The following is an 11,389-nucleotide window of genomic DNA, read 5'->3' as shown; positions in this document are numbered from 1 at the left end:
GCGGTTAGCAGCAGGTGTGTTGATTGAGCATTGGCTCATACCACATTTCAAAATTTGACTTCATTCTTCTTGATTACTGAAAAATATTGAATTATTTAAAATTTGTTCTGAAAATGCATCGTCAAAGTGGTTGTGCATCTGTCCGCTTTGTGACATCACACTACAATGTCAACACTATCCAAAAAAGAAAACAAAGTGCGTCGCTGACTCTGTGTCTGTCTGTCTGTGTGTCAGACCACCGGTGCAGTCGTACGTACACACCCATCGAGGACAAACGGCGCTGAGGCAGATCTGCAGAGAAAATGTCTGCCGCTGCACGCAGGGTGAGTGCGTCCGCGACACCAAGAGCCTGCGCGGGTGATCCAGAGTGTTACTGATCATTTCTGTGAACTCTGCTCGGAATCACCAGGTGACTGCTGCATTTCCAAAAGCGACAATGAAAACTTCCCCAACAAGGAAAGAGAGACGTTTGCCTGCACGCAGTTACATCACGGTACAACACGCCGCCTTCACCGCGTGACCTTGAAACTCACAAGACGAGGTTAACCGTAGTCATTAACACAAGGATCTCAGAGTTATGGAGGTGACGGGGATTATTGATTGATTGATTTTTAGGTCTTTGTTTTAAAAAAAATGTTTAAAGGGTAAATACTTTTAATCCAACATAAACAAACACAGTTAGGGCCTTATATTTACATACACCCAACCTAAAACAATCAGAGCAATCAATTTTCTACAACTCAACATATTCTACAACAGCGCCTACAACCCCTGGCAAAAATTATGGAATCACCGGCCTCGGAGGATGTTCATTCAGTTGTTTAATTTTGTAGAAAAAAGCAGATCACAGACATGACACAAAACTAAAGTCATTTCAAATGGCAACTTTCTGGCTTTAAGAAACACTATAAGAAATCAGGAAAAAAAATTGTGGCAGTCAGTAACAGTTACTTTTTAGACCAAGCAGAGGAAAAAAATATGGAATCATGAAAAACAAAAGAACGCTCCAACACATCACTAGTATTTTGTTGCACCACCTCTGGCTTTTCTAACAGCTTGCAGTCTCTGAGGCATGGACTTAATGAGTGACAAACAGTACTCTTCATCAATCTGGCTCCAACTTTCTATGATTGCTGTTGCCAGATCAGCTTTGCAGGTTGGAGCCTTGTCATGGACCATTTTCTTCAACTTCCACCTTTTAAGAGTTTGATAATCCTCTCCTTTGATTCAATTGACATCTCTCATGTTGGAGCCATGATTCATGTCAGTCCACTTGGTGTAACAGCTCTCCAAGGTGTGTTCACTCCTTTTTAGATGCAGACTAACGAGCAGATCTTATTTGATGCAGGTGTTAGTTTTGGGGATGAAAATGTACAGGGTGATTCCATAATTTATATCCTCAGAATTGAGTGAGTCCATATTTTTTTCCCTCTGCTTGGTCTAAAAAATTAACCGTTACTGCCAGAATTTTTTTCCCTTGATTTCTTATAGTGTTTCTTAAAGCCAGAAAGTTGCCATTTGAAATGACTTTAGTTTTGTGTCATGTCTGTGATCTGCTTTTTTTCTACAAAATTAAACAACTGAATGAACATCCTCCGAGGCCGGTGATTCCATAATTTTTGCCAGGGTTGTATGAAGAATGTCTGCTTCATTTATACAAGTATATAAAGTTATTTTAAAATAATAGCCACAAGTCACAGGTCTTTGATTTTTCTTCACCGTGTCAGATTTTTAAGATGATCAGATATTTACATACACATGTTCACCACCTTGTTAAACCACATTGAACATTCCACAACATTCCAGGAATTGATTTATCTCATTTTCCAGGTAGGCCGTGGGAATTTTGTTGTTGGTGTTGATGTTTTTACTAGTTTTGGAGGCCCTGCGACTTAAAATCAAGTGTAAGTTATATACCGAAAAATCACAAGTTTGTTATTAATAACAGTAATTTATATGTTGATATAAAACGTTCCTCGGAATTGGATCACTAAACAAAATTAACTCAAATAAAATGGTATTAATAAAAAGTAAACTACAACACTTTACAAAAATCTCAAATTAAAGAGCTCATAACAATTTTTTTTCAATTTCTAGAAATCAGCTTCCTCCTTTGGACCCATTTCAAAAAGATTAATTATACCTCAAGAATATACATTGTTTAACAGTGTGAGAGGACTATTCTGTCACACAGAACACAGGATAAATATCTTTAACACAGTTTCTTCTTTTCAGTGTACTGAAAACGTACCGAACCATGATTTTTGTGTACCGCTACACCTCTGTTTCTTGACTTATACGTCACTTTGGAAAATATCACAGAACATCCCAAAGTAGTTTAAAAAAAAGTTACTGACCAGCAAATACAGTCCACCAGAATCTAAGGACCACACACATTTTCCTTCAGTGAGGATGGAGGTCTGAATTAACACCCGGGAATTAAAGACGTTTTGTTCTTAAGCTGGAACAGAATCAGGAAATGTGACAACATCCGTCTTTCAGAGAGCGCTCAAGCACCGTGACCTAAAAATCTGTTGACCTTCGATACGGAAATAAAGTGGGCATAACACACACGTTGTTTGATAAAGTGGAATAAGTGCACATGAGGAAAATTTTCTGTGACATGTTCCAGGAACCTTTAGTGGCTCAGACTGAATATGTAAAGTACAACAGTTGTCCGTGTGCTTCACAGGTTTTAATGAGGATCATCTAGTGACTTCGGTTCTCTTGTTTCAGCAAAGCAAGAAAATGTTACAGTACATGTTTCTGTAATCTGAGCCACTTAAACTTGTAACTCCTTCACCGTTGTCATGGTTTTCATTGTTGTCTCCATCTCTACCCATCACCCGACTTGTGCTTTTTCAATAATCTTTCATATAATCTTTATTTTTTTTTAAATTGGATTTCCAACAATACCAGCATTTATACAAAAGTATTTGGAAATTATTTGGCACAGTTATATAAAAACAACAATATAACAACAACAGCATGAAATAGAAGAAAAAAAAAAAAACACAACAAATGTTTACAGGCTATTAAGATCAGACCATACAGAGCTCCTTTAAATTTAACCAGGTCAGTCCCGTTGAAATCGAGATCTCTTTTACAAGCGAGTTTCCAATCCATCCAATCCGCATGTCTTTGGATGTGGGAGGAATCCAGAGCACCCGAAGGAAACCCACACAAACACGTGGAGAACATGCAAACTCCACACAGAAAGGCCACAGGTGGGAATTGATCCCGTGACCTTCATGCTGTGAGGCAACAGTGCTAACCACTAAGCCATCGTGTTTGTGTTTTAGTATATATTTAGAGGTACTGCATATAAATGAAATTTCTGCCTGGACTGTAACCGTGGAGAAAAGGTGAAGGAGGCATTCTGGGATTATTTGATAAATATTTGCCAAACTGGGGGCAATGGAGTGGAAGAAGGTTCTTGGTTCAAATCCAATAAATTTTCAAAAAAGAAAGAAATTCCTTGTGGCTGACTAATCGCCGTCCAGACATCTTGACAAAACACTAAAGTTATAAACTGACATCAGCTTTATTGTCTGTGTTCCAGTGTTCCAGGTGAAGGTTGTGAGTGTGAGTCAGAGTTACTACGACAAATATGAGATGGAGATCACACGAGTTATCAAGTTGGGTGAGTCAGTTTGTGCTTCATTTGCTTAAATCATTTGAACCTGGACTCTGATGATTAGGCAACATTTCCATGGAATTCAAACATTTCATTTTATTTTTTCTCAAGTTGTCTTACTGTCAAGTTAATTTTCAGCATGTGAGACTCAGTTTGCAACATTAATGTAAGAAATTGACATTGCACATATTAGGTTTCCGAGCAGGTCACTATGCTGCGGTTTAACAGTTGACGGAGGTGAAAAGATAAAAACTGAAGTGACAAAAAAGAGGAAGGAAGTGAAGATGACTGTGAGGATGGAAATAATCAATGCAGTTAATCGATGTGAGTGCAGGAAGTGAAACAAGATGCATGAGACAAACCAAAGCAGACAATGGGAGGACCACGGTCAAACTTTTGCATCATAAAGAGAAGAACCCTGGTTCAAGACTCCATTTTCATTTTACATCTGCCATAAAAGTTGTGTCAAATCAACATGTGCATCTATTTTGGATCCACTGTGACAAAATGGGAGAAGCCAAAACATGGTCACATACAGGGTGAACCAAAAAAAAACCAGGAACCCATAAAAATAGTAACAAATCCTCCATGTTGGGGAAGACTATTGTGCCAATAGTCTTCCCCAACATGTCTTGGTCAACCAATGAAAAGACATTTTGCTTGGTGGCCTATTTTGCCAAAAATCATACCATTTGGAGCATAATTTGGAAAGAACATGACTTTTATGCGACCAAGATAACTGAAACTTTGGGGAATGATTGTACACAGACTGAATTTTAACTCCAGCAAATATCAAGACATTTACCGGTTCTGTTTTTTGGGTCATCCTGTATTTAAATTACTTTCAGGAAACCCATAATGATGTTCCGATTAATTCTATCCAGGTATTGAGGCTGGAGTTGAAGTCGGCCAGAAACGATTTTTCATGTCTCACGGAGGCTGCAGAGAGGGACTCAGTCTGCAGAAAGGGTCTCAGTACCTCATCATCGGCCCCAAGGAGGACCAGTGGAACATCGACGTCGATACCAAAAGGTATGGATCGAGAACTTTAACAAAAAAAAACCTACACTAACCGCAGTGGCAGGAGAATTCTACAAAAGTAGGTTTATTTGAAATGGGACGGACGGGCGGTATGTTAACTCGTCACAGCATCATCATATACTGTAGCTCCGCCCATCAACTGTGAGTTAGCAAAAACTGACGATGCAACAATCGGTTCAGAACATCTGGATTTGTGATAATCTGTTTGAAGATAAATACAACAGAATCATGACTGTAAATATCTGTTCGGATCCAAGACTATCAACACTATTTACATTGTGTGTCAGATACAACTACATGCTGGGGAAGGACACGTGGGTGGAGCGCTGGCCTTCATCTGCATGCGCCAGCAACCCCAGACTGCAGCTCAAATGCACCAGCCTGGAGGCGGCGACTCAGGAGCTGTCCGTTAACGGCTGCAGGCTGTAAGAGAAACGACCACAAACTCGTCAACTGGAAACGCACCATTTAAACGCCTCATAATAAATGGAGTCCGTGTTTTATGAAGATACCGCTGATACGTGTGTGAGTAGAGTGTAAAACAGTGCAGCTACGTAGTTCTTAACAGTTTGCTCGCTTCAACTTCTGGGAAGAGGAAAATAAATGCATATATTTATCAATGCGAATACACAAACAGTGCTGATAAACTGGCGTGCACATAAACGGCAATAAAAGTTTGAATAAAAGCTTATTGGCTGAAACACTGGATTTTGATTTTATACTGAAGGTACGAGGGTCAAAGCACTTTGCAATGACGAGTCACATTTACTTCCCTCGCCAAGGCCGCCACCTGTTTTTACCATTCATACCCAGATATACATATTGGTGGGGCTGCTTCTATCCACTGAGCTACCTGCTCCACAGTTATCAGGTCTGTAAGGTCTATACAGTCCCTGCAGTCCATTGGTCCAGACGTTTCCCGTGAATGAGGATCTGCCAGTCCATTCAACATTACTTCCCCAGTCAAGGCCAGTACCCATTCACAGCCGGGTGGACCGGGACAATGCTGACACTGTGTCCTGTCCCGATGAGTTACCCCGGTCTCCTCTGAAAAGTTTAGATTTAAGTGGTAAATGTAACCAATGTCACCTCCTTTGGAGATTTTCTTGACACATTCAGCGTGTTTGAGAGCGAGTAAAAATGCTGCTCAGCTGGATTCAGGTCAGGTGACTGACTTGTTCACTGCTCAATAAGTCTTTGGCTAGTTGACTAGTGGCACAGAATGTTCAGCACGTTTCTGACTTTAAATAGGTGAAAAGACAAAACACAAACAAAAACCACATAAATATTACCAGTTATACAGTTCACATAATCCTGGTACCAGATTTATTATTATTTTATGTTATTTTTTGGCAAGCAGCTGGCCCTAAATGCTCTATTTGCCCTGGTGAAATCCCCTCTTTGTGACTTTACTACTTGGAGTGTGTTCTTGACTTGGCCAGCTGTTGGAACAGGGTTTTTCTTCACCAGGTGAAGAATTCTTCTGTCTTTCATGGTCATCCTGACCTTTTTGATGTTCCTCAACTCATCTTCTGTTTTAACCACAGCTGTTTCTGTTTTAACCACAGCTGTTTCTGTTTTAACCACAGCCGAACGCTGACCAGCGTGACACTGACAGTTAAACGACGAAGCAACACACTTACTTCTGGTTTTAAGGCCCAGTCACACTGAAACTGTTGTGTTTCCTTCATTCTTCAGTGTGTCTGCAGCTCGTACTGAGTTAAACACACACACACACACACGCGCAAATTCACAGCTGTAAAATGTAAATGATTGACTCACTGCTATTTACTGTAATAAGAAACTTCACACAGACGTCTCACACACAATTAAGATTTTTTTGAACTCCAACCACCTGACAGGTTCTGTGGAAACTTTTGCATGTCTGCAGACACGACTTAGATTACTTTAATGGAGAGATGATACTGAATAAATTGTAATGACAGTATCCTCAGATTTTTGCGTGCTGAACACAGCGTCAAGAAGTTACTGCAATACATCAAAACGTGCCCCAATTTGATATGGGGGATTAAGCGGAAAGGAATAGCGCTATGTGGAATAGCCCCATAAACTGTTTTGGAACGTTTTCCTCCACTTTAGTTTATTTTGCTCGCACAAGCAGCCAGCTGACACTGCGCTACCTTTCTTCACTCTGATTGGTAGTCACAGGGTCGCATCACTCAGTATTTGCATGAAATAGACCTTTTGTCTGTTTTAGCGCCGCCTAGCTGACGGCAGAGCGACTGTTGTCTCTTGCCACTGCAAAACTCCCACTCTAATTGAAAATCAATGACACGTTGCCACTTTGCGTCTGTGCTTGCTATTGATTGTAGCTAATGTGACCTTACCTTTAGTGTTAGCATGTGCTGGCGCATTAACAGCAGGCGATACTAATGTTATAACATCATGCCGCTAAGTCTCCCACTGTCAATATGTCACACCCGAATGTGTACAGTTTTTTGTGACAAAAATACAAATTGGATACCCAATCAGAGGCTTAAATCTGGTGTAATCTGTGGTGATAGTAGCCTTGTACAACAATGTGAGCAATCCAAAACGTGTCTGTTACATTAATTTTACAGACAGCTTTGGTTTGATTCTCCTCTGCAACATAAATCCCATTGAAAGCATGTTGAGCTCTTCAACAGAAGACACTTTTGAAACGTTAACATTTTAGCTTTTGGTAATAACCACCACTGAGGTGACAGTGCAGGCTGTGTGGAGTATTTGTGTGCATTTGGCTTCATTGTACGAGCACTTGTGTCATGGGCCGCATTGACATTCCACCGTATTCACTCAGCGCTAACCAGCTATCATCGGTATGCAACAATATGGCGCACTAATTTGGACAGCTATTATTAAATCAGGCCTGATTTCTTCATTTTTGGAATTGGGTCACAAATTGCACTGGGAGACTGATTTTATACCTGACACAAACCATGCAGCATAGTTTGTCAAGATAGGGCCCACACAGTTGTAACGCACCGTGACATTATAACATCAGCCCCACTCCACATGGAGAAATCCAGATATTCATGGAAAACTTAAATGACAGATGATTTGAGGATCATCTCCCCACGAACATACAACCATTAAATATGAATACACAAAGTGAGTTAAAAAAAGAAATTTGAATATTTATGGAATTGTTTTCATTTGTAGATGTGTCTTTATGCTGCCGTTATGACGATTTGTTCAAAGAAATTGTTTTTTTTCTCATCTGTGCAAGTCCTCCTTTCAACAATCAGATAAAGACACACAGACGTCAGTCTTGTTCATTTTTTGTGTGTTTTGGTGACCGTGCTGTACAGCAGATCAGAATCCTCCACAGCTTCTTGATGTTTTCTGTAAAAGGAAAATCAGAACAAGTTATGTTTTATTATTGAAGTAAACATTAGTTTAGTTGCGTCCTCATCCTCTCACCCTCTGCTGATGTTGATGGTGCTGTACTCCATGGTCTCCTCGTCCTGGCGTTGTGGGCGTGGCTGAGCCGCTGTGGCGCTGGAGTAAAGAGCGTCAGCCTTGTTTTTGGTGAAACGCACGCTGGCGTAGAAAACGTGCTGCTGCTCTGCTGGTGACCTCTGTGCAGCAGCTGACGTGTTCTCGTAGTCTGGATCCTCAACGAGCTGATGGCCAGAAGCCACGAACAGTTGGGACCATAAATATTTGGACACAGACAGACTGCTTCATTTGGAAGATATTTACATCAGGTGTCTGTTGTAGGAATTACCTCAGCATTTTGTTTGCGGTGTCCCATTTTTATGGGATCAAAAATAATTGCACAAATTCTGATCTGCGTTCTTGTTGATTTTTAGTGGTTGTCACTGATGGTGGTTGGCTCTCACTGCGGTATTGTATCACTTCCTGTTCCGGAGCACGGCGGTGTTTTTCTGTATCTGTTAGCTGTTTAATCTGCGCAGTTAGATTGATCTAGTTAACTAGATAACGATTTGTTTCACAGTGTAATCTTCACGTGCCTTAACTAAAGCACTCCCTCTGCTGAATCACCTCTAAATGATTTACACATTCACTTTGTGTGTTTTTAGGAATCCGCTAGCTTAGCGTACTAGCTCTTAGCCGGTTTAGCATGGCGGCTTCTCCTGTCTCTCCCGCACTTTTCTGCTCTGGGTGTGAAATGTTTAGTTATTCCTCGGCCTCCTTTAGCAGTAATGGTACTTGTAATAAGTGTAGCTATTCGTAGCTTTGGAGGCCAGGCTGGGCGAATTGGAGACTTGGCTCCGCACCTTGGAAAACTCTACAGCTAGCCAGGCCCCTGTAGTCGGTGCGGACCAAGGTAGCTTAGCCGCCGTTAGCTGTCACCCAGCAGATCCCCAAGCAGCCGGGAAAGCAGGCCGGCTGGGTGACTATGAGGAGGAAGCGTAGTCCTAAACACAAACCCCCTGTACACCACCAACCCGTTCACATCTCTAACCGTTTTTCCCCATTCAGCGACACACCCGCTGAGGAACAAAACTCTGGTTATTGGCGACTCTGTTTTGCGAAATGTGAAGTTAGCGACACACCACCATAGTCAATTGTCTTCTGGGGGGCCAGAGCAGGCGACACTGAAGGAAATTTGAACTGCTGGCTAAGGCTAAGCGTAAATTTTGGTAAGGACGTAATTCACGTCGGCAGTATATGACACCCGGTTACGCCAACGGAGGTCACTAAAATTAACATTGAATCGGTGTGTAACTTTGCAAAAACAATGTCGGGACTCTGTAGTTTTCTCTGGGCCCCTCCCCAATCAGACCGGGAGTGACATGGTTAGCCACATGTTCTCCTTGAATTGGCTGGCTGTCTGAGTGGTGTCCAAAAATGAGGTGGGCTTCATAGATAATTGGCTTCTGGGGAAAAACTGGTCTTGTTAGGAGAGACAGCATCCATCCCACTTTGGGATGGAGGAGCTCTCATTTCTAGAAATCTGGCCAATTTTATTAAACCCTCCAAAATCGTGACTATCCAGGGTGGGACCAGGAAGCAGAGTTGTAGTCTTACACACCTCTCTGCAGCTTCTCTCCCCCTGCCATCCCCCAATACCCCATCCCCGTAGAGACGGTGCCTGCTCCCAGACCACCAATAACCAGTAAAAATCTATTTAAGCATAAAAATTCAAAAAGAAAAAATATATAGCACCTTCAACTGCACCACAGACTAAAACAGTTAAATGTGGTCTATTAAACATTAGGCCTCTCTCTTCTAAGTCCCTGTTAGTAAATTATATAATAATGATCAACATATTGATTTATTCTGCCTTACAGAAACCTGGTTACAGCAGGATGAATATGTTAGTTTAAATGAGTCAACACCCCCGATTCACACTAACTGTCAGAACGCTCGTAGCACGGGCCGAGGCGGAGGATTAGCAGCAATCTTCCATTCCATCTTATTAATTAATCAAAAACCCAGACAGACCTTTAATTCATTTGAAAGCTTGACTCTTAGTCTTGTCCATCCAAACTGGAAGTCCAAAAACCAGTTTTATTTGTTGTTATCTATCGTCCACCTGGTCATTACTGTGAGTTTCTCTGTGAATTTTCAGACCTTTTGTCTGACTTAGTGCTTAGCTCAGATAAGGTATATTAGTTTTATTAATTAAATAGTGGGTGATTTTTAACATCCACATAGATGCTGAGAATGACAGCCTCAAACACTGCATTTAATCTATTATTAGACTCAATTGCTTTGCTCAAAATGTAAATGAGTCCATCCACCACTTTAATTATACTTTAGATCTTGTTTGACTTATGGTATGGAATTGAAGACTTAACAGTATTCCCTGAAAACCCCCTTGTGTCTGATCATTTCTTAATAACATTTACATTTACTCTGATGGACTACCCAGCAGTGGGGAATAGTTTCATTACAGTAGAAGTCTTTCAGAAAGTGCTGTAACTAGGTTTAAGGATATGATTCTCTCTTTGTTATGTTCACCAATGCCCTATACCAACACAGTGTAGAGTAGCTACCTAAACTCTGTGAGTGAGATAGATATTTCTCGTCAATAGTTTTACATCCTCACTGAGCACAACTTTGGATGCTGTAGCTCCTCTGAAAAAGAGAGCTTTAAATCAGAAGTGCCTGACTCCGTGGTATAACTCACAAACTTGCAGCTTAAAGCAGATAACCCGTAAGTTGGAGAGGAAATGGCGTCTCACTAATTTTAGAAGATCTTCACTTAGCCTGGAAAAAGAGTCTGTTGCTCTATAAAAAAGCCCTCCGTAAAGCTAGGACATGTTACTACCTCATCACTAATTGAAGAAAAATAAGAACAACCCCAGGTTTCTTTTCAGCACTGTAGCCAGGCTGACAAAGAGTCAGAGCTCTATTGAGCCAAATATCCTTTAACTTTAACTAGTAATGACTTTCTTTGCTAATAAAATTTTAACTATTAGAGAAAAAATTATTCATAACCATCCCAAAGACATATCGTTATCTTTGGCTGCTTTCAGTGATGCGCGGTATTTGGTTAGACTGTTTCTCCTCCGATTGTTCTGTCTGTTATTTCATTAGTTACTTCCTCCAAACCATCAACATGTCTATTAGACCCCATTCCTACCAGGCTGCTCAAGGAAGCCCTACCATTAATTAATGCTTCGATCTTAAATATGATCATCTATCTTTATTAGTTGGCTATGTACCACAGGCTTTTAAGGTGGCAGTAATTAAACCATTACTTAAAAAGCCATCACTTGACCCAGCTATCTTAAC

General features: G+C 40.9%; 1 protein-coding gene across 1 annotated transcript; it reads left to right on the top strand.

The window, feature by feature from the left end:
- Window positions 1-216: 216 nt before the first annotated feature.
- On the top strand, window positions 217-5,131 carry LOC117526507 (complement C3-like). The gene is made up of 5 exons (XM_034188570.1): window positions 217-323; window positions 410-493; window positions 3,563-3,643; window positions 4,522-4,669; window positions 4,966-5,131. Exons 3-5 carry the CDS (start codon window positions 3,616-3,618, stop codon window positions 5,105-5,107), a joined length of 318 nt encoding a protein of 105 aa, XP_034044461.1. The 5' UTR covers window positions 217-323; window positions 410-493; window positions 3,563-3,615; the 3' UTR covers window positions 5,108-5,131.
- The last annotated feature ends 6,258 nt before the right edge of the window (window positions 5,132-11,389 follow it).

This window comes from Thalassophryne amazonica, chromosome 15 (genome assembly GCF_902500255.1).
Source record: "Thalassophryne amazonica chromosome 15, fThaAma1.1, whole genome shotgun sequence".
NCBI classification, from domain to species: domain Eukaryota; kingdom Metazoa; phylum Chordata; class Actinopteri; order Batrachoidiformes; family Batrachoididae; genus Thalassophryne; species Thalassophryne amazonica.
This window is presented reverse-complemented; position numbering and strand designations above follow the sequence as displayed.

Excerpts from the sequence above, each read along its gene's own strand:
- LOC117526507 (XM_034188570.1), top strand. The coding sequence starts at position 3,616 with ATGGAGATCACACGAGTTATCAAGTTGG. Across the intron at positions 3,644-4,521 it reads CACACGAGTTATCAAGTTGG|GTATTGAGGCTGGAGTTGAA; the intron begins GTGAGTCAGTTT and ends AATTCTATCCAG. Across the intron at positions 4,670-4,965 it reads ATCGACGTCGATACCAAAAG|ATACAACTACATGCTGGGGA; the intron begins GTATGGATCGAG and ends ATTGTGTGTCAG.